The 23242-nt window shown below is 40.9% G+C and overlaps 1 protein-coding gene and 1 long non-coding RNA gene across 4 annotated transcripts in view; one reads left to right on the plus strand and one right to left on the minus strand.

The window, feature by feature from the left end:
* The first annotated feature begins 2726 nt into the window (after positions 1–2726).
* CPB2 (carboxypeptidase B2) overlaps positions 2727–23242 on the plus strand; it is a 51385-nt gene continuing 30869 nt past the window's right edge. The window contains exons 1-2 of one of the 2 annotated variants that reach the window (XM_017870961.1): positions 2727–2867; positions 20172–20247. In XM_017870961.1, the coding sequence (XP_017726450.1) occupies positions 2794–2867; positions 20172–20247 (150 nt within the window). In that variant the 5' untranslated portion in view covers positions 2727–2793. The remainder of the gene's footprint in view (positions 2868–20171; positions 20248–23242) is intronic. The other variant, XM_017870962.1, reaches the window with a different exon arrangement.
* Positions 6179–23242, minus strand: part of LOC108528949 (uncharacterized) — a 48233-nt gene continuing 31169 nt past the window's right edge. Inside the window, exons 2-4 of one of the 2 annotated variants that reach the window (XR_001885347.1) lie at positions 12911–13060; positions 9265–9534; positions 6179–6660 (exon numbers count right to left, since the gene is read on the minus strand). This is a non-coding gene — a long non-coding RNA (uncharacterized LOC108528949). Of the gene's footprint in view, positions 6661–8157; positions 9535–12910; positions 13061–23242 lie in introns of those variants that run through there. The other variant, XR_001885346.1, reaches the window with a different exon arrangement.

Genomic DNA, 23242 nt, shown 5'->3' on the forward strand with positions numbered 1-23242 from the left:
AGGTATATTTGTTTGAGTTCTTTGTAGATTCTGGATATTAGCCCTTTGTCAGATGAGTAGGTTGCAAAAATTTTCTCCCATTCTGTAGGTTGCCTGTTCACTCTGATGGTAGTTTCTTTTGCTGTGCAGAAGCTCTTTAGTTTAATTAGATCCCATTTGTCAATTTTGCTTTTGCTGCCGTTGCTTTTGGTAAAAATTGAAAAAAATCTTAAATGATATTTTAAAATACTGGTATAAAAACAAAATCAGTAAACATGCAAAAGAACCAGCTGTAAATGATTTATATAGTCATCGAGATAATTATTTAAAACACCTCAATTGACTATGTAGTCTAAATTAGACTCAAAGAATGATTTAGTGGATTTGAAGATAGTGCTGAGAAACTCACCCAGAATACAGCATACAGAGACAAAGATGATGAGTTTTTAAAACATGAAAGGACAGTTACAAGACATGAAAGACAGACCAAGAAGCTCCAACAGGAGCCCCTACAGGGCACTAGCAGAGATACAATAGCTGAAGAAATAATAAAATGATTTTCCAAGACTGAAGAAATGTCTGAATCCTCAGATCAAAAGTACATTCTGTGTACTGAGCAAGATAATAAAAAATAAATTCATATCTAGACCAGAGTAATGGATCTGAGAAGCACCAAGGATAAAGATAATCCCTTAAAAGTCACCAAGGAGAAAGGACAGCTAAACTGCAAGGGAACAACAATTACTTACCTGGGCAGTAGATTCCTACCATGTAACAGGAAACACCAAACAGCAATGGCGCATCCGTCACACTTGAATATTACATTCAGCTAAACTAGTACTTGAAAGTGAGGGCAAAAGAAAGCTATCGTTAAAGACACAGAGCGTAAAAGATTTTATCACCTGTAGACTTTTGCTATAGGAACTTTTAAGAGATTGCTTCAGCAATAAGAAATGTAATTTAAAATTTATTACTTTTTGTGCAGTCCGTTTCTTTTGTATCCTGTGTTTCTGTTTCCCCAGAGAGGAAACAGGATAAAATAAAGAAGAAACACAGGTACAAAATAATTAGCACAAAAATTGATAGAATTTACTAGCATATTTTAATTTGACTATTTTGACTGTTTATTTTAGAGTTACCTTTTATGTTAAAAAGATAAGGTAAAAGTTCCTTGGGTTTTTCTCTCTCTCCTTCAGTGTGATTATGTTATTCATTTGAAACACAGGTTCATTTGCTTTTGTTTGTATTCTTTTCAAAAATTTGTTTGCTTGTTTTAAGTACATATGTGAAAACAACATGGTTCTAAAATTCAGAGTAGTTCTAAAGTTCAGAACTATTCAAAAAGCTTCACCCAAAGAAGCGGCCCTCCCTGTCTCTTCTACTCTGTGTTTTCCACTCTGTTTCCACTCACCCCCTTTGGATAACCAATCTCATTGATTTCTAGTCTATCTTTCCTGTGTTTCTTTCTCCACAAATAAGCGGACACACATGTATTTTCTTATTTCTTCTTTCTTATACAAAAAGTGGTTACAGTGGAGGTCACCTGAATTCATTAAATATCATTCAAGAGCTTTGAATCTCAAAAGGAAAAGTTTGAAATCTCAATTATTTTCTTCTGTCCGGGTGCAGTGGCTCACACCTGTAATTCTAGCACTTTGGAAGGCAGAGGCGGGTGGATCTCCTGAGCTCAGGAGTTTGAGACCATCCACGGCAACATGGTGTAACACTGTCTCTACTAAAAATACAAAAAAAATTAACCAGGTGTGGTGGGGCACACCTCTAGTCTCAGCTACTTGGGAGGCTGAGGCAGGAGAATTGCTTGAGTCCCAGAGATGAAGACTGCAGTGAGCCAGGATCGCACCTCTGCATTCCGGCTTGGGCTATAGAGTGAGACTCTGTCTCAAAAAAAAAAAAAAAAAAATAAATTATTTTCTTTTTTAGAAGTTAATTGTGGGCAGGCTGATTTATTTTGCAAATTTGCCAATCCTGACTTCAAGAACATTCAAATGCATTAACCAATGGGAATGTAGAAAAAGAGGGCTCCACCCACTTACAGAGGGTAGGATACGGCCTCATACTAGACAAAATGTTATTCGATGCTACTTTCAAGATTATAGGGGATGGGCCTGGATTTAGTTGATGGCTATTATGGTGACCTTTACATAAATGAGATTCAAAGTGACCTGATGTCTTACATTGCTTGAACCAGCTTTCATGAAATAGTATTCTTATCGGGGGTGGACCCATCATTCCATACAATCAAGGAAACATCTTTTTGAACAGAGATCCTGTAATCATCCTTACAAACTGCACTTCAACATTGGATTGGATTAGCCACATTTGAGGAACTCACTTTTTATGTCTTCATAAATTTAAAATGTTGAAAAAGTCAGAGGCAAGGGAAGACATTTATACTACTTCACAGTAGACCTCCCTCAACATGGGCTACATATCCATTAGTCAGTATTCTATAGCTATTGTTCTGCAACAAACCAGACAAGATCCTACAGTATTACCATCCTTCTATTCTTGGCCCTATCTTCCCCAAGGAGTTACACATATTCTAGATAGTCTAAATTAAGAGCAACCCTCATCATACTCTTTTTGAGTGTTTAATTATCAAGCAACAGTCTAACTAAGCCAAAAGTATTTCTCTTTTTGGGAGTGGAAATGGAAGCTAAGTTGATTGACCCACAGGAACAAGAGGGAACATGCCATTATATTTTAACCAGTGTGTAAAGAAGGCTGTTATGCAATCAATGATCTGGGTCTTTCTCTTCAGAGAAATTTGTTGTACAGAAAATTGCTGTTGGGATGAAGCTTTGCAGTCTTGCAGTCCTTGTACCCATTGTTCTCTTCTGTGAGCAGCATGTCTTCGCGTTTCAGAGGTAACCCAATAGAATCCTAGACTGTGGTGGGCCACTCTCCTCACTTGTTTGCCACATATCGTGTTAAGTCAGTGCATTGAGCTGGTGGGCAAAATGGTAAAATCTGAAGGCCAGGTCTTTCAGAACTTTCCAAGTTGCCCTGGCAAATAAGTAGACTTTAGCACAATGGGCTATCACTAAAGACAGGGTCTTTTTTCTTTCCTGGCTCTGGTTTTATTATTGGGAGAACATTGGATGATATGCATATCCAGTGAGTATGAAGATTCAAGAAATTCAATCTTTTATAAACATAATTATTTATATTCTAACTTGATGTATGATTCGTATTCCTCCTGTCTTCACATAAAAAAAAGTTAACTATGGATCATTTATTTTCCCCTTGTACATGGAACATAGGAGGAAGAAGAGGGTGAAGGGTTAAATAGGAAGTTTGGATCATGCATGATTATTTAGCATGGACTATGAAAGGAAGAAGAGTTGTGTGATAAAGAACTATCATCTAATTCTTATTTTGCTTAGTAGACTCCCTCAGGATAAGCTATCTAGAAGAACACAAATGAGCTCATGCAATGCATGGAGCAAATAGTTCCAGGGTACATGTAAGGTAATTTATTAAGTAGTCAATTTTTAGGCTTTAAAACATTGATATTGTTTCCTTTGGAATTGTCTTATTTTTCCCCTTTGTTTTGGTTCCATGATCGCTTTCTCCTTCAATTATCTTTGAGACAGATCCCTCTCCTCATGTTAGTAAATGACAAAGAAAGAAGAGACATAGGGCAAAGGAATGTACCAGGGATACTTTTTCTACCACCAAAAAAAAGTTTGTAGTCATAAATAACCATAGGACAACAGTTTTGGAAAATAGATCTTGACTTGTGAGCCTGAAGCTGTGTTTGTACATGATCCCTGAACTGATTATAGTTGATTGATCTTCTTTTGTTCAATATGATTGTCAAATGTTGAGCAACAAATTCTATCATAAAATAATGGTTGTTATTTAATCGACATGGGGGTCAAGATTGCTGCATTGATCAGAAATGTCTTTCTCTGTATTTTATTGGTGAATCATATGGTCAGGATTTCTAAGGTTCTTGTTAGTTCTAATATTCTATAACTTGATGATTGGCTTCAATTAAGGGAAAGGGGGAGAAGAGAAAAACTGGTATCAACATGTCCAACTTGGCTATTGTACACACTGGCAGTACCATTGACAGTGAGGGGAAAGGGAGGAAACCTCTGCTTATTTAGTGCCTGTGTTTGTGCCAGGCACTCAGCTAGTCACTTAGAAATGTTATCTCTTTAAATGCACAAAATCCTACATGCTAGGAATCTTTACTGACATTTTACAAAGGAGGAAACTGAGCCTCAGGAAGAATAAATCGTTGGCCCAAGATCAAACAGTAAGTGTAGAGCTTGGATTCAAACCCACTCGAGCCTCATTTCAACTCTGTGCACTGCACAGCAGTGCCTCCATAAAATCTGGAAAGTAGGAAGAGAGCCAGTTTGAAGGGAGGTCAGATTTAGTCAAAGGGAGTTGGAGGCAACAGTTGGTTTGGAATGTAGCTTGGAAGAGAGGTTCAGGATTGGAGGTCCAGTTTCATGGTCCTCACCCCCTAGCAGATCTAATCATGGCCTCAGCGTCAGCCCAGTGCAAGTATCCTCAGCTGGCTGTTGCAGAGGTTGGCGGGCAGGTGGATTCACCGCAGACCGCCATCTTGATCATAGATTAACCCAAACTCTTAGATCGGATAATCAATAGCAAAACACACCAAAAGCTTTAGCACATCTCTTCAAATGAGTACGTGTATAGCAGCTTAGTGACACTAAATATAATGCAAATAAAAGAAGTAGCCAAAAATAAAATAGTAAAAAAAGAGTGAGAAAATATCTTCATGCATGGGTTTTCTTAGTATTTGTTGCTTCAGCTTATACTCTGAAATCTGACTGATACTTATGCTTGAAGAAGGAACAAGAATGTGACTATATTTTAACCAAAGAATATCACACTAAAAATATTTAATACTTTTGTATACTGCGAGGGCCCCTTTGTAGGGCAGGGGAGGTAGGAGGACCTCAGTATTGTAGACAGATGAATATCTGAATCCTGGTTCCCATCCCTTCACTAGAAATAACATTGCAAATTATTCTTTCTGTGAGTAAAAATAAATTTTTGTAGCAAATGTTTCTGAGCTCCACTTTTCCAGGAATGGCTTATTCCTGAAGCTAAAAAGGAAATCTAATTTCACTCAGAGCAACAGACTTTGACAAATTATTGCTGGGGTTGAGAATGTAAACCCTTCTAAAAAAAAAAGCTAACACTCTGGCTTTTTCTTAAACCTGTTCTTTGTTATAATTTTTTTCCATGATCATTTTCCTAATAACAGTTTTTATTCATGTAGTCTCTTAGTGGCTGATTTGTAGGTTCATTTTGATCAATTTCATCAGTGAAATGCCCTGGAACAACAACAACAGGTTTTAAAGGCATAAATGTCATATGCCAAAGACAAAGGCAGCCAAAAAATCATGACTCCCTATTAATTTGCTTTTAAAAGCCAAACACTATAAAGGGTAAAAATAAAATACCAGCAAGAATCTTGTAAACAGAGTCAGTAATTGTATTGTGCAGTGATTACCTAAATGCAGCCTGCCAGCCCAGGCTATTGGAAAGAGAAAGTAAGAGAAACTAGGAAGAAAAGAAGACTTAGGAATTAGAGAAGGAAGAGGGTTGAGGATAAAGGGCTTCTGAATTATTAATAGACCACAGGAAGTTTTCCTTCTGTTGACTTCACATACTATATGGGTACCTGGAGACCAGCTTACTCTCTTTCACTTAACTCCTACTGATGTATTGTTTTCATCTCAAAGAACAGGCCACCAGTGGCCTTAAAACACTGTAATGTGTACAACAAAATTGCAGCCTTGGGCTATGTTCCATTTTTCAGAGACATCTTGCCAGCTTTTAAAATTCAAAATAATCTTTCAGAACATGAAAGTGTGAACCCTCCCCTGTAATCCATAGTAGGGAATACACCCCAATGAACATAATCGCATTCTCAGAAGGGATGGAACAGAGGAAGTGTCGCATAGGTATTAAAAGCTCAGGATCTAGATTCAAGCCCCAGATCTGCTACTTATCACCAGTGCAGCCTTGGGCAATTTGCTCGTCCCCTTTGAGCCTCACTTTACTTTTTGTGTAAAGTGACCTGTTACTTCATTGTGCTTGTACTTCTCATTCTATTTTTGGTGTAAGGCTGTTCTTTTTTCTCAAGTGGTTATTGTGTAAGTGCTGTAATTGTATCATTCAGAGACGCAATCGAAACACAGCTGTATTTTTTTCTCCCTTAGCCCTATGACATTTTGCTTAGTGGGGTTATCTATCACTGCTCTTGCATGGAAAGTTAGAAAATTTCAAGGCTTTTTAGCCTGCTCTTAAGCGACAGTCCTTGGGTCCTGCTAAAAATACAAATAGCCTCAATTTAGAAATTAGAATGTCAGTTCCATCTTTGTTGTTAAAAGAAAATCTTTAAACGAATTATATTTAGCAAAGTTTAATTGAACAAAGAACAATTTTCTAATCAAGTAACACTCAAAAACGCAAGAAGTTCAGAGAGTTCTGCTCAGCTAGGTGGGCAGGCAGCGTTTACAAACAGCAAATGGAAATGAGGTCCAGAAGCAGCTTGAGTAGTTACAGGTGAGCAGTTGTCTTACTGGGCAAGGGCTGATCAGTTGGCCACATGGGATTGGCTGTAGCGTGGCGGCTGTAGCTTGGCTGCTGTGATTGGCTGAGGCTCACCTCGTTAGTACAAAAAAAAAAAAAAAAAAAAAAAACTCCTAAGTTAGGTTGCAGTTTGTTACGTAGAGACTCAAGTTACGAGGCATCCTCAGACCAAATTTAGTTTAATTTAACATTATTTATAGGAAAATAACTGCCTCACCTCTTCCACACACACACACCTTACTCTTTTTCTTGTTAGTCTTTTTCTCAAGTTCTAAATTCTTAGAGTTGTGTGAGACATCTTTATTGGGGAAGCCTCTGGACCAGGACAGATGCTTCTTTGTCCAGGTGTTTACTTGTGACTCCATCCTTCACCCCTACAAGTCTTGTTTCTACCTCTGGGCTCTTGCTGCTGAGAACCTTCCATCCCTTTAGGTGGTCCTATCCGACAGCATCTAACTTTAAGTGTTTCTTTCCATTTTAACTACTACTATCTAGCCAACTAGAGACCAGCCACATGCAGGTTTAGCTTTATCAGGAGAAGTCAGGCACCAGTTTTTGCATCTGTAAATTTGAGGAAACATTAAACTCTCTCATTATCTCCTGGAAGTCTCCCTACTAGGCTGAGGTGAAGGGAGTACACCCCGAAACCTCATCCCTTTGGGAGGGTGGTTTATTACAGAACCATAACAACTTGCTAAAAGAAAAAAAAAAAAGAAAAGAAAACGAGATCACAGCCTCTCCCTCTTTCCACTCGTAACGAGCTTTTACGGGGTAGTTGTAGCCGCTGTCTATGACTAAGTAAGGAGGAAGCAGTCATGCGAAACCTAGTTTTCCAAAATAGAGTGATCTGACCCTCATCCCATTACCTAACTCTGTTGTGTTAGCACTTTGCTCAAATTCTGCATAAGAAGAGTCTGTTCACTACAAGCTGAACTTGGACATATCAATACATTTTGGTGAATTTTAACTTCATAATTTTACTCACTATTTCCTAACTTATTTTTTGAATTTCCTTAATTTTTTCTTCTTAAGAAAGAGGCCTCATTTGGATAATACACATTTTTACCTTTATATTTTCTTTCTTTCTCTGCTTGTTGACTACTTTTTGGACTTTTCTCCTTCTTTAATACATTAGGATTTTTTTTTTTTTTTTAGTTTAATACTGTCTACTCAGCATGTTTTCCTTCCTTCCTTCCTTCCTTCCTTCCTTCCTTCCTTCCTTCCTCTCTCTCTCTTTCTCTTTCTTTCTTTCTTTCTTTCTTTTCTTTCTCTCTTTCTCTCTTTCTCTCTTTCTCTCTTTCTTTCTTTCTTTCTTTCTTTCTTTCTTTCTTTCTTTCTTTCTTTCTGACCTAGTCATATTCTATTGCCCAGGCTGGAGTCCAGTGGTATGATTTTGGCTCACTGTAACTTCCGCTTCAAGTGATTCTCATGCTTTAGCCTCCCAAATACCTGGGACTACAGGTGTGAGCTACTACACCAAGCTTATTTTTGTATTTTTAGTAAACACAGGGTTTCACCATGTTGGTCAGGCTGGTCTTGAACTCCCGATCTCAGGTGATCCACCCGCCTCGGCCTCCCAAAGTGCTGGGATTACAGACGTGAGCCACCATGCCGGGCCCATTATTTTCGATATAATGGATTATCTACCATACTGCCTTGTGAGGATTAAATAAGAATACCTGTAAAGCACTTAGCAAAATATCCAAGTTAGTAAATATCAGTAAAAAAGAAGAAAAGTCCCTCCAAACACCTTATATTCTAGTCAACACAAGATTTCCTCTACATGGACTTGAAATTTAGCTTCTGTTTAGATAATGGAGAGCTCATTGCTTGATAAGTTGTCCTATCTCATGGTTAGCTCAAAATGTTAGGAAGTTCACACTGAAATTACAGTGATTTAATGATATGAACCTCCACTTCTCTATACTTTACATGAAAAGGAAGCTTTGAGTTTGCCACATCTTTTGTTAAAACTCCCAGAATCATGCCCAACCAACTTGCAAGTAAAGGCCATAATCTTGACCCCAGCATTTAAGACCCTCAACAATCAGGTCCTACCCTGCCATTTGTCCTAGCTTTATTTCCTGGTATATCTCTATATAGGCCCCATGTTTCTGCCCAGCTGGATCACTTCCCCTTCCTTGAGCTCTGATTTTACTTTTCTACTTGTGCACCTGCACTTATGATGTTTCATCTCCAATTCATTTAGCAAAATTCTGCCTATGTTAGTCTTATGCCATCTCATCTCCACTTCACCTATCAAATCCCACTATCTCAGAAGTCCAACTCAGAATATCTCCATTCTCTGACTACCTAAGCCAAAAATGATATTTGACTTTGTATTCCTGTAGCAGAATATTTATACCACTCGCATTGCACTTTTAGTGTTTTATCTCACAGAACAGGCATTTGTATCAGTTGCAGGTTAGTTTACCCAGGAAACAGACTCTGAGATGAAGATTGCATGGAGGAAGTTTACTGGAAAGGAGTCTCAGGATCAACATCTGTGGAGGAATGAAGGAAGGAGGCTTGGGCAGAGGAGAAATTGAACTGTGATGTAGTCACAACTATGGCTTCACTTGTTCCTGCAGAGAGCCTTGAGGCTGGGTTGGCTTGGTAAAGTTGTCCCAAACTGGGGCTTGTAACCCCTGTTTATTAATCACTGGGTGTGGATTGTACCTTGGAGGAGGCATCATGTTGGGCAACACAGCTCTCTTCAGGCAAGGGCAAGTCCTAGAAAAGGACTCAGGTGGGAATGGCAGCTGCCAACCCTCCCAGAAGCTGAGGAAATGAAGAAGCTGAGGAAACGAGGGTGCATCCCTGGATGCAGATCTAGGCAGCAAAACATGACATCTACTACAATCCAACCCTTTGTGTCACTCAGGTCAATTTTCTTCATAAAATAAGCTTTGAGATCAACTCTTCTGGGATTCTGCTTGGTCTCTCTTCCTAAAGGAAACATACAAGAGGAAAGTTAGTGAAATAAACTACAACCTTCACAGTTACAGCTAGTCTTGAGGCCGTAACCAATACTTGTCATTCCTCTTCTCCCCTGCCCATTCTGTTTCCCCCTCACCCTTTGCTAGCACCTCTTCTACTCTAGGTGGTTTACCTGGTGAGACAACCCAGAGCCTCAGCCCTCAGGATCTGAGTCATAGTCACTGGGCCCTCTTGGGCCATGGCTGCTGCAATTATCTGTATACATCAAATTTGGATGAGGAAATATTACAGAATGCCTAAGCTGGATGCCACATTCAGTATGTAAGTGTAGCCCTCGATGTCCTTCTGATTATTGGAGTCAAATACCCTTCCTGCATGGCTAGAAAACCCCTGGTAACTCCTCTCCTTCCTGATAATCGATCAACATGAGGAAACTGAAATGACTGGACAGGAACAACAGCTTTCAGTTTAAAGGAACTCTTCCTATGCTCTCTGGAAACCAGAACTTTTAAAAGTACAGAGTCCATATTTGTAGATTTAAAGAACTAATTCTCCAAGTGGGTTACCTGGAGTGATGGTAAACGGAAACACTCCAACTTGGTTCCTGGAACCATGTATACTACCTAGTAGGGACACAGCACCATATGGGTATTGATTTAAAGTGTGTACTGGAAGATGTTGCCTTCCAAGTTAGCACCTCAATTGATCCTTCAACAAACCATTTGTATTGCAGTATCAGACTAGCAGCAAGTTGGTATTGTGGTAGGTGAGAGGCTAAGTGGATTCCATGGTAATGGACCCATTTCTGTAATTTCCTTGTTGTAAAGTGCAGCCCGTGATCTGATAGGATGTTATGTGAACTCTTGTATCAGTGGGTCAAACTCTCTGCAAGCCCTTGTATGGTGATGCTTGCCTGAGGCCCTGCGGGCAGGAAAGACAAACACATACCCAGAGTAGAAGACGACAGATGTAGTCAACTTACCACCAAGTGACTAGCTGGTCTCTTTGAGAAATGGTGCTGATTCTGGGGCTCCACTTTGGTCTCTGTTGCTGGCAAGTTAGACATGGGGCAGCAACAGTAGCTAGATCAGCCTTAATGAGAGAAGTCCATGCTGCTGGAGCCATGCACACTTCATCTCTGCCATCAGGCTATTCTGTTCAAGTGCCCTTTGTGCCAGCATTAGGGTGGCTGTTGACACAGGCTGACTGACATCAACTGGCTGAGTCATTTTGTTTATGCAGTTGTTTAATGTCTATTCTGTTGTGGGTGCTCCTGGTTAGGCATTAATAAGTGATACAAAGACCTTCACACTTTCTGCCTACTCCCATAGTTCCATTCACATCCCCCTTTTTCCAATCTCTTTATCTCCAATCTGTCAATATTTCTTCTTCCAGGTTCTTGAGGGGTTTTCCGGTCATGTCACTTGCCACTATCCATGAATTCCTGCATTTTCTAACACTGGAGACACCTTTTCCACACAAGGTGTATGATGAGATGCAACACTGAAGCTCTGCCTATTTGGGACGATTGCCCTCTCTGCTCTCTTTCGGTCACCCGAGTGAGTCCATAATGCAGAACCCCTTACATTTTTCTTTTCTGTTATGAGATGGAGTCTCCCTCTGTCACCCAGGCTAGAGTGCAGTGGTGTGGTATCAGCTCACTGCAACCTCTGCCTCCCAGGTTCAAGCAATTCTCCTGCCTCAGCCTCCCAAGTAGCTGGCATTACAGGTGCCCGCCACCACGCCCAGCTAATTTTTTGTATTTTTAATAGAGATGGGATTTCACCATGTTCGCCAGGCTGGTGTTGAACTCCTGACCTCAGGTGATCCACTCGCCTCAGCCTTCCAAAGTGCTGGGATTACAAGCGTGAGCCACTGTGCCCAGTCCACTTCATTTTTTACCTGCACCCATGCACTATCAACTTGACTGTCCATGTATCAGACTTCCTCTTCCTACTTGTGTCAGTTATGATCCTCTGAGAAGCAGACACCAAGATGGGATTAGCTGTGCAAGAGGTGTGTTGGGGAAAATGCTTAGATGCAAGAAACAGGGAGAGGGCTGAAGGAGGCTGGGAGAGCCATGAGACTGCAATGCAAGCTTAACCCCTGTGGAGGAGAGAGGAAAGGAAGGAAGCGGGTAGGGAACATTTCAGGTCATAGTGCAGTTCTAAGAAAGTTTTGGCAAAACCAACAAAGAGTCCTGGCCAGGCACAGTGGCTCACGCCTGTAATCCCAGCACTTTGAGAGGCTGAGGTGGGTGGATTACCTGAGGTCAGGAGTTCGAGACCAGCCTGACCAATATGGTGAATCCCCGTTTTTACTAAAAATACAAAAATTAGCCGGGCATGATGATGCGTGCCTGTAATCCCAGTTACTCAAGAGGCTGAGGCAGGAGAATCGCTTGAACCCACGAGGCGGATGTTGTAGTGAGCCTGGATCACTCCATTGTACTCCAGCCTGGGTGACAAGAACAAAACTCTGTCTCAAAAAAAAAAAAAAAAAAAAAAAGAAAAGGTCCTATAGCCAAAGTAACTCATCAGAAGAGTTTCCAGTTTTGTAGAAAGAGCCTCCCTTAGTATCCCCACCATACTCAGTTATTAGCTGCAAGCAGCCAGTGGAAAATGTGGTATTAGCACTAATGCAGGGACAGATTTCAGAGCACAGTAGTTGGGGGCTTATATCAAGTACACATCTTGCAGCTGTAGAGTGAGAAAGTTAATTAAAGCTGAGGGAAGACTGTAAATATACACTGGTGTCTGTCCCAAGTGGATGTGAACTGTTCTGGTGCTTTTTCCGACTGGCATATCCAGCGCAATAGCTGAATACCATATGCCTGAGACTCTACCCCGGCAAAGATGCCACATCAAGCACTACGGTTGCAATTGGGAATCCTGTTTGGTTGAGTTTGATTGTTTGCTGTCGTTTTCCAGGATCCATCTGGTTTTTGTGGGATCCAGACGGCAAATTAAATGTGGATTTGATAGGATCTACCAACCCTGCATCTTTTAGGTCTTTAAGGGTGGTACTGATATTTGTCATTTCCCCCCAAGGATGAATTTTTTTTTTTAATTTTGATATCTGGCTGGGAAGTTGGGCAATTTCAGAGGTTTCCTTTTGGCTTTTCCCACTATGATAGCTCTTGTCTTACAGTCAAGGAAACAATGTGGAGGTTCTGCCAGCTGCCTAGTATGTTCGTGTCGATTATACATTTGGTGACCAGGGAAATAATCATGGGGGAATCCATTGACATGGTGCACCCCCTACGAGCTAGACTTAGGCTAGGACTCCAGATACCCAGGTTTCAAAATCAACTTGGATATTGACCGTGCATCCAACTGACCTGAAAATATTTGAGTATTACCCTTTCCCCAGTGTGCAGACTTACCTGAGGAAATTTCCACAGGTCTCTTTGGGAAAGGACTAAAGGAGTCACGATCTTTTCAGATTCTTTTTTTATACAGTTGCAGGGTCTTTTCTTGTGGGGACCTGACTCCTCCTTCAGGCAAGAAATTCTGGGTCTAAGAACAGCTCAGATCTGGAAAAGGCAATGGATTATGACCTTTGATTAGGATAGCTGTCCTCAGCCTCTCTCATTATCCAGCCTTGATTTATTTTTATTGTAAAGACTGAGCAATCCTTTTGTTGCCTGCTCCTCTATCTTGCGCCTAAGAACTCTGTGTTCTCCTAACCAACTCGACAATTTTCTGAGGGTCATGGTCCTCTGGCTGCCACTCTGACCTTACTGCTCATTGTAATAACTGTGCCCAACTTGTTACTGGTGGTTAAGCCCTCCTGCCTGGCTTCTCTATATAGGGATCTTAACATCGCCATTGCTATCAAAGAGCTCAGTTCTGTAATGGCATGTCCTATAGTTAGCCCTCAGGATCTATTCCCATCTCCCCTCCTGGCCTCCAAGCCAGTAACTTAGGGTAGTCACAACATACACTGGCTGTGGAAGTGCTGGGCATATTAACAAAGGAAAGGGACTATACCCCAAAGGAGGTGCACTCACCCATGCTACAGAATTTAACATTCTAGTTAGTTCCTTAAGAGGTGGCACAAACATGCAGCTAGGATGGTTTTTGGAAGCTTGGAGAAAGCATGGCCCGCACCATCTGAACTAGAAATGTCAGAGCGAATGTGGCAGATGGTGAAAACAGAGATGGAGCACACTAGAATAAAAATGCTATGTAAGGCTAGAAAACCCACTGGGTGACGATGCTCCTCTAAGGGCCCAGAGAACATTCTGTTTATGAAAACAATAAGGAATGTGCTGATAAGATGAGAGGGTTACCAGCATCGCTGAGAAGCTTGTTAGTGGCTTTTTCACAGTCAAAGGAGATTTTTCTTTAAATTTAATTTTCTTGAATAAATACAAGAATAAGAGTTCTCTTGGGTTTAAAAAGTAAATAATATAGAAAATCATAAAATCAGCGTTATAGAAATATAGAAATCATGAAATTTCACCATCCTAGGAAAATATGAACATTTTTGTGATCATCCTTTCATACATTTCTCTATGCAGTTATACATCCCTGTGTATAATTGTACATTCGTTGAATGTTGTATCTCCTATTGGTACTACAGGAACCTTTCTTTTAAAAAGAATCTCATTTGTTCTTCCCCTGCCACTTACCAAAGCCTTCAATTGCCATTTCTCACCCTCCAAATCAAAGCTAACAATGTGTTGTTTATTTGTGTATAATTTTCTCCTGCTTTTAACACATACAATTTTTCTTTATCTTTCTAACTTATTTTCCAAAATAGGATCATAGTTCATAAAGTTTTCCACATCTTGCTTCTCTCCCTTAATATGTCATTTAAAGCCCCAAGTTAACTTTTATAAATCAAACTCATATTTTATAATGACTGAAAAGCATTCTAGAATGCAGAGACACTACCAACATTCGACAGTTCTGTTACTGCTAAGCATTCACATGGTTTTTAGGTTTTATTACTATAAATAATGCCGTAATACATATCCTTGTTACTATGAATAATGCTGTAATACATATCCTTGTTACTATGAATAATGCCGTAATACATATCCTTGAACATATTTCTTTAATCACTGGTTTAACAGTTTATGCTAAACTTGTACCAGAGATTGACATAAAATTTCTCAGTCTAGCTACTTTTCCCCTCTTCTGATGATCAAGTCTCCACAGGCTTATTTCCAGAATTCAGAATATTTTACTAAGGATTTCCAAAATAAAGCCACCCTCCACCCTTGTTAAAGTTATCCTCGGTGGGCGTGGTGGCTCACACTTGTAATCCCAGCACTTTGGGAGGCTGAGGTGGATGGATCACCTGAGGTCAGGAGTTCATGACCAGCCTGGCCAACATGGTGAAACCCCATCTCAACTAAAAATATCAAAATTAGCCGGGCATGGTGATGCATGCCTGTAATCCCAGCTACTCGGGAGGCTAAGGCAGGAGAATCGCTTGAACCCAGGAGGTGGAGGTTGCAGTGAGCCGAGATCGCGCCATTGCACTCCAGCCTGGGTGATGGAGCGAGACTCCATCTCAAAAACAAACAAACAACAACAACAAAAAACCAAATAAAGTTATCCTTATAAATCACAGCTCAAATGTTACCCTTCTAACTTCTAATTGCCTACAAAATAAAGTCCAAATTTCTCAGAATGCATTCAAGACCTTCTCTAGGGGAGGACGAACATAACTTCCCACACTCATTTCTGTTTAGCTCCCATTCTTCTCTTGCTTTAAACACCTGTATCCTATACTTGGCAACAATGAACAAGAGCCATTTTCCCAACAATGCCCTTTATCTCTTGCTATTGTGCCTTTACCCACTCTTAGACATTCTTATGCACCTATGCACCCAGACATCCCTTCTATGAAGGCTTTGCTAATAAAGACAAACAGAAAAGTTATCATAACCTCTTCTGTGCTTCCAGAGCTCTTGGTACATGGTTTTCTTAAATAAGATGATTTATTTGGAATATTTTTGGATTTACAGAAAAGTTGCCAATTGTAATATAACTGTATACCCCTCACCCAGTATACCCTAATGTTAATATTTTATATTATCATGATATATTTGTAAAAACTGAGAAATCAACATTGTTATATTACTATTAACTAAACTCCAGACTTTTTTGAATTTCACCAGTTTTCCCACTAATGCCCTTTTTCTGTTCCGAGATCCAATCCAGAACACATGTTGCATTTAGTCATCATATTGCTGTTGTGTAATGTCTTGAGTGCTGTTGTTCCATACATTTTATCCAGGTTTTTAGTTATTTCATAAAGGAGGGTATAACTGGAAGCAAAGTCTAAGATTAGCTTTAAATAAAGCAAGAGGAAAGCATTTTTTTCTAATTTAAAATATATTTATCGTCATATTTCAAGGGCAATATTTGTTTGAAAATAAAAGAAAAATCTTGTTCAGTTAAAAAAAAAGGGGGGCTCCCAGCTGGCAAATGCCACCAACACAGCTTAATTTTAATTTAAATAAAATAGTTCTTGTGAGGTTACTCAACGGTATACTGGAAACCTAAGAATGCCATTGCCATTAACAGAGTCCACAATCCCTCACCTCACTGCTTCCTTTCTCTCCTTATCACTTACCTATGAAACTGGATGGAGAGCTGCAGAGATGAGGACATTTACTAAGAAATTATTTCCTAAGTGGTATGTGAAAAGAAAGTAAATTCATGTTGAGTCACATTAATCTATTGCCTTGGCTGTGTAAGAATCACTAAGAATTCTCACAACCTTAGCAAGAGTTGCAAAATAGAAATACAACAAAGCAAAGGTGAGAAAACAAACCACGTGTCTGCTTTTTAAACAATCTATTGATACAATTCACCACATTAAGAGATTAAGCCAGAACACCCATATGCACATCTTATAGAAAGCATTTAAAATCCACACCTATTCATCATAAAAACTCATAACAAAGAGCGAGGAGTTTTTTTTAAACTGATAAAAGGCATCTACCAAAAATCTAAAACAGGCATTCTAATGGTAAAATATTATAAGGTTTTCTTAAAATTATGAATCATGCATTTTATCTCCATTTCTATTCAATGTTGTACTAGAGTCCGAGGCAACACAGCAAGACAAAAGGAAGGGGAAAGGGGCTCTATAAACATTGAAATTAAAGAAGCAGAATGTATTAGAAGTACATTAAGTACATTAAAAGTAATGGCAAACAGCACACTTACTTTTGCACCAACCTAATAGTATGTGTAGATGTAATGATTAATTGCAAAGAGAAAAATCGCCCCAAATATCTACACTAAAATTATCAAAACTATCAAGGGAGCTGAATAGAAAATCAACACCAAAAATCAATTTTATTTCTATATCTCAGCAAAAAAGAGCTTAGAGGTGGCATATTAAAAGTTATCATTTACTAATGAAAAAGCAAATTTGTTAGAAAAAAATATAATTTAAAAATGTGCAGCCGGGCACGGTGGTTCATGCCTGTAATCCCAGCACTTTGGGAGACCGAGGTGGGTGGATCACGAGGTAAGGAGATCAAGACCAGCCTGACCCACATGGTGAAACCCCATCTCTACTAAAAATACAAAAAATTAGCTGGGCTTGGTGGCATGCACCTGTAATCCCAGCTACTCAGGAGGCTGAGTCAGGAGAATTGCTTAAACCAGGGAGGTGGAGGTTGCAGTGAGCTGAGAATGCACCACTGCACTCCAGCCTGGGCGACAGAGCAAGACTCTGTTAAAAAAAAAAAAAAAAAAAGCCAATATCTATATATAAAATTATAAAACTTTTGGAAAGGCATTAAAGAATAGACAGATAGGCCAGGTGCAGTGACTCATGCCTATAATCCCAGTACTTTGGGAGGCAGAGGTGGGTGGATCACAAGGTCAGGAGTTTGAGACTGGCCTGACCAACATGGTGAAACCCCATCTCTACTAAAAAATACAAAAATCAGCCAGGCATGGTGGTGTGCACCTGTAATCGCAGCTACTCAGGAGGCTGAGTCAGGAGAATCACTTGAACCTGGGAGGCAGAGGTTGCAGTGAGCCAAGATCGCACCATTGCACTACAGCCTGGGCGACAGAGCAAGACTCCATCTCAAAAAAAAAAAAAAAGAATAGACAAATAAACAAATTCACTGTATTTGCTGATAAATGACACTCAGTATCATAAGTGTATCTGTTCTCTCCAAATTATTGATCTATTGATCCAATATAATTCTAATGAAAATTCCATTTTTTTATGAAACATAACCAGCTGATTTTAAAATTATGTGAAAAGCAAAGGATCAAGGCAAGAGGCTTGTGAAAAAAGAATTGGGCAGGGCAGAGGGGAAGCAAGAGTTTGTTCTCTAAGGTATTATGATGTAATATGAAGCTACTATCGCTAAGATGAGTAATATTGGCTCAAGGGTAGACAAATATATCAACATAATAGAGAACATAATAGAGAACTAAGAAATAGAGCACATTATATTAGCAAGGGCAACCCTTGCATAATCAAGGGTAATCCTAGATTATGCTACAATCACTAATAAAACCTGAAATAGCTTTACTTAACACAATAAAGGGTTATTTCTGTCTTAGTCCGTTTGGGCAGTTATAACAAAAAATGCCTTAAATGGTGTAGCTTATAAACAACAGAAATTTATTGCTCACAGTTCTGGAGGCTGGGAAGTTCAGGATAAAGCACCAGCTAATTCTTGTGTTTGCGGAGGGGCCCGTCTTCCGCACAGACAGCACCTTCCTGCTATATATTCACATGGTGGAAGGGGGAGGGGGTCTCTTTTTTAAGGTTACTAATCCCATTCATGAAGCCTCTCCCCTTATGACCTAATTGTCTCCCAAAACCCTCACCTCCTAATACCTTGGAGGTTAGGATTTCAACATATGAATTATGGGGAGAAACAAACATTCAGATCAGAGCAATTTCTCACTCATAATACTAATTGATGAAGGTCATAGAACTCTCCCTGGTGTTCTCCTTCAACTTGGAGACCTTGGCTGCTTCCATTAATGCAGCTCCACATTTGGGGCTCTTTGCTTCTGGCCGCAGGATGAGAGGGAGCACATGCACATGAAGACACACCTACTCTCAGGCGCCTATAACACTCCCACACATTCCCATTGGCAGAAGCTCAGGCACCAGGTCTCAACACGACCACATGGAAGGCTGGGTAATGAAGTTTTTCTGTGTGCAGGAAGAGGCAGTGGTGTTGATGTGCCAGCATTTTCTCTGCCAAACAGGATGGAAACTTGATATATGACCAAATTGACATAGTGGATCCCTGGGGAAAATATCGATGATGTAAAAACTCATAATAATAAACGATGCTAAGAAGAAAAAAAAGTCTATTTCTTCTTTACACTGCACACAACCAAATAATTTTCAATTGAATTTAAAATTTAAATAGGAAGGACAGAAGAAATATAAGAGAATATCTTTACATCTCTGACTTTTCAACTTTTCCAATCAAATTTTTTTGATTTCCAATCAAATCAGGTATCTAGAAAGACAAATGACACAAACCTGGAAGGAAATGATAAAAAAAATGATAAAAAAATATGTATTTGCAATACATATAACTGACAAGAAATTAGTATTTAGAATATATAAATAAATTATACAAATTATTACGAAAATACAAGTAAATTAGAAAAAAATGGGCAGGTGGTCTGAATAAACATAACACACAAGCAAAAATATGAATGGCCAATAATCAAATATAAGCAACTCTACTTCATTAGTAAGACAGAAAATCAAAATCAAAATCACGAGAAGATTTCATTTCATAAAAATTTGATTGGAAAAGTTGAAAAGTCAGAGAGCATCAGGTATTGGCAAAGAGGAAGAACAATAGGAAATCTTTTCCACTGCTACTGACAATATAAACTGATACAAAAAACTTGGGGACTGATATGACACTATCCTATGAAATTAAAACTGTGCATATCCCATGAAATGGCAATTCCACTTGTAGGAAAATGCTTTCACGTGTGAACTATGGCTAGCTACTTCCACATAGATGATAATCTTGAGAATACAATACTGAGAGAAAAAAAAACAAGATTCAGAAGAATACATATAGTATATCATTTTTATAAAGTTGAACCAGGCAAATCTAAGGGTATTGTTTCAGAATTCACGCATACATGTGTTTAAAAATCCATGCTATAAAGAAAAACAAGGGAATGAGCAAAAGTCAAAATTTGAGGTACAAGATACCTTTGACGATGTGGCAAGGAGGTGGGGCAGAGAGGAGCACACAAGGATCTCCAGGATGTCAAGGAAGTTGGACTTTTTAAGTGGGGTGATGGGTTCACAGGTATTCATTTTATTATATAATAAACCAGGATCAGCATAAATATTACCTTATGCATCAAATATTTAATTTTTAAAATTAAAACACACATGCACGCACAAGAAAAAAGAAGTAAGTACTCTGTAAACTGACCCCCAGTCAAGAGAGCTGTTGATTTTGCAATTGCCTAGGAGCATAAAGACTAAGAGTATATGTTCTCTTTTTACACTGAGTCTATAGTGAGATCCTCTGTCCTAATAACATTTTAAATTTTGTTTCCCTTTTGCAATTACCTAAAAACTCCTCACAGTATAATGTATTCCATCTTTACTCTTTATTTAATATCAAAATCCTCTTTTATTTTTTTCTCTAGTGGCCAGGTTCTAGCTGCTCTTCCTAGAACCTCTAGGCAAGTTCAAGTGCTACAGAATCTTACTACAACATATGAGGTAATTTCTCCCTAATTTATGTTTATATTGGTTTCATTTTGTATAAGCACTGGGTGTTGAGTTCCCTCCTGGATGTTGTCTGGCTTATATGTATCTGGTATGAACTCTTCTTCTCATAGCCTTCTCTCCCTTCTCATAATCACATGACTTTGTTGGTTCCCCAGATCAAAACTTCTTCACTTGTGCTATTGGCTTTCCAGCCAATTTCATAACAGTACCTTGGGATTTAAAGTGTGCACTTACAAAGATGCTACAATAACAGAAATTAAAATATTTATAAATAAAAGCTTACTCATAAAACAATGGTTCTTAACCAAGGATGTACCAAAAACACAGAGTACATTTATTAAAATTCTCACCCAGGGACCCATCTCGACATAATGTCTAAGACGTAGAAAATTGACAAGAATTACAGAATATTAATGGCAGTGGTGGCCATTGGGGGAGGCATGGCCAGTTGCAGTGGGGGAGGCAGGACTGGGGCTGTGTGTTCCACAGAGCCAGCAGAAGCCAGGAAGAGGTGAAAGTCCCGCCCCCTGTTGTGATAGCAGGGCGGGAGCCTCATGCTCTCCAGGCGCAGCTGCAGCTGCCCAGCTGCAGCTACAGACCTGGACGTCCCTGTGCTCTTGGGGGCCAGGAGCAGGCAGGAGCCCTGCCCTCCTGGGCGCAGCTGCAGCTGCCCAGCTGGGGTTGCGGACCCAGGCATTTCTGCCCTCTCACTGTTCTGAGAAGACCCCCCATTCTCCTACAGGCTCAGAAGTGCCTGCTCCCACTGTCTGGCCTTTCCGAGTTCCTGGTGCTCACTCCAATCTTGGAGCAAAATTGAGGCTGAACCTAGGTGCTGTCATAACCTGGGGGGCTGTGTGCATCTCAGGGCAGCACTGACATGCTAGCCCCCTGGGTACTGATGAGCACAGGAGGGAAGCCAAGGGGGTTGCTGAGGGCATCTCAGCACTGGCCTGCAGGCCCCCTCAGCTGGAAAAGTCTGGGTGCCATAAATAGCTGTAGGAAGCAGATAGGCTCCTAGGCAGAAAAGGGCGGGTCCCTGGTGAAGCCCCACCTTCAAGCCCAGGAAGCTTGCCAGTCCTGTGAACCACAGTGGGAGCTGATGGTGCTTTTCCACACCTGCCCATGGCCATCCATGAACCAATCAGCACACACTTCCTCCCATCTGAAGCCCACAAAAATCCCCGGACTCAGCCAGAGTCTCTGGAGAGACATCGGGAGGACCAGCTGTAGAGAAGAGCCACCCACTCCAGGGTCTCCTCTCTGCTGAGAGCTAACACTCCTCAGGACACCCTGGCTGCAGAGAGGAGCTACCCACTGCGAGTCTCCTCTGAGCTGTTCTATCACTCAGTAAAGCTCCTCTTCACTTTGCTCACCCTCCGCTTGTCCACGTACCTCATTGTTCCTGGGCACTGGACAAGAACTTGGAACCTACCAAATGGTGGAGCTGAAAGAGCTCTAACACAAACAGGTCTAAAACACGCCCCTTGTTTGCCACATTGTGGGTGACAAGAAGGAGAGAAGAGCTGCAGCCTTTTGGGGAGCTCAGACCTAAGAGGTCCCCGAGGCAGGATTATGACACCCTCTTTAGGGCTCTGTGGTTCCTGACGTCTCCAAACTTCTGGGTGCCACCACCTTCCCCGGTGCCAGCCATGGAAGCTGCTTGCGGGACAACTGGTCCAGCCACAGCCTTGCAGGGAGCCAGAAGATGCCCACCCTGCTGCAGCCAGCATGCCTCGCTGTGTGCAGTAGCTGGACCCCACACCTGCTGGCTCACACACCCCTCACTGCTCAGCTCGTCCTTGGCAGGAATGGGACCCAAGCCAGCAGCATGAGATGAGCGCGGCCTGCAAGGCCGAGTGGGCTTAGTGGGCCCGAGCAAAACTTAGGCAAAGGTGCCACTGACCACAGAGGTTTCTGCTGGTAAAGCGACCCCAGGGATCCTGTAAAAATACCATGGTAGAAAATTGATAGCTCCTTGTTTGTTAGTGTTTTCCAAGAAGCAGAGGTCAAGACCAGACTGGAGGAGCAAGTGATGAGGGGAATGCTGTTGGAGGATAGAGGCGCGAGCTGGAGAAGGCAGGGAGTATCATCAGACCATGTTGTAGCTCTGACACCTCTGCAGAAAGGAGGATTTTGTGTGGAGAATCTCAGACGGGCAGTTCCAAGGAAGGCTGGGCTAGGTCAGTCTCAGTGGTGAGTCCTTCAGCCAATCACCTGTTATGGGAACCCCATATCTGGCAAGAATGGGCCTGCATTAACACTTCCACAGGTCTCAGTTATTGGCTGGCTGCAGCCCTGAAACCACATGGCCTCAGCTTCTAGTGGGTCACCAGGGCAGCCACTGAAAACACCAGCCAACTGTGCTTCTCTCAACCGAAGAGCTGAGTGGTGCATATTCATGACCACTACATCATGGTAAAGAGGAAATACTACAAGAGGAAGCATCAGAGATTTAGAATTCTAGTTCTTGTTCTGTCACTTCTAGCTGATTTTAGATGTTAGGTATGAACCTTAATTTCTTCACCTGAACAATGCAAATAATAACACCTGCCTAGCCTATATTAAAATGTTATAATTATCAAAGGAAATGAGTATGAAAGTGCCTTGAAAAAGTACATTAAGGCCGGGGGGGCTCACGCCTGCAATCCCAGCACTTCGGGAGGCCCAGGCGGGTGGATCGCGAAGTCAGGAGATCCAGCCCATCTGGCTAACACGGTGAAACCCCGTCTCTACTAAAAATACAAAAAATTAGCCGGGTGTGGTGGCGGGCACCTCTCGTCCCAGCTACTCGGGAGGCTATGGCAGGAGAATCGCGTGAACCCGGGAGGCGGAGCTAGCAATGAGCCGAGATCGTGCCACTGCACTCCAGCCTGGGAGACAGTAAGACTCCGTTTCAAAAAAAAAAAAAGCCTTTATACAGTGTGAAGGGAATACTGCTGTTGCTTGGGAGAGGCAGGGAAATCTTTGTAGGAGGAAGTACTTGAGT

This window comes from Rhinopithecus bieti, unplaced genomic scaffold, assembly GCF_001698545.2.
Source record: "Rhinopithecus bieti isolate Rb0 unplaced genomic scaffold, ASM169854v2 scaffold_5273, whole genome shotgun sequence".
Taxonomy (NCBI): Eukaryota; Metazoa; Chordata; class Mammalia; order Primates; family Cercopithecidae; genus Rhinopithecus; species Rhinopithecus bieti.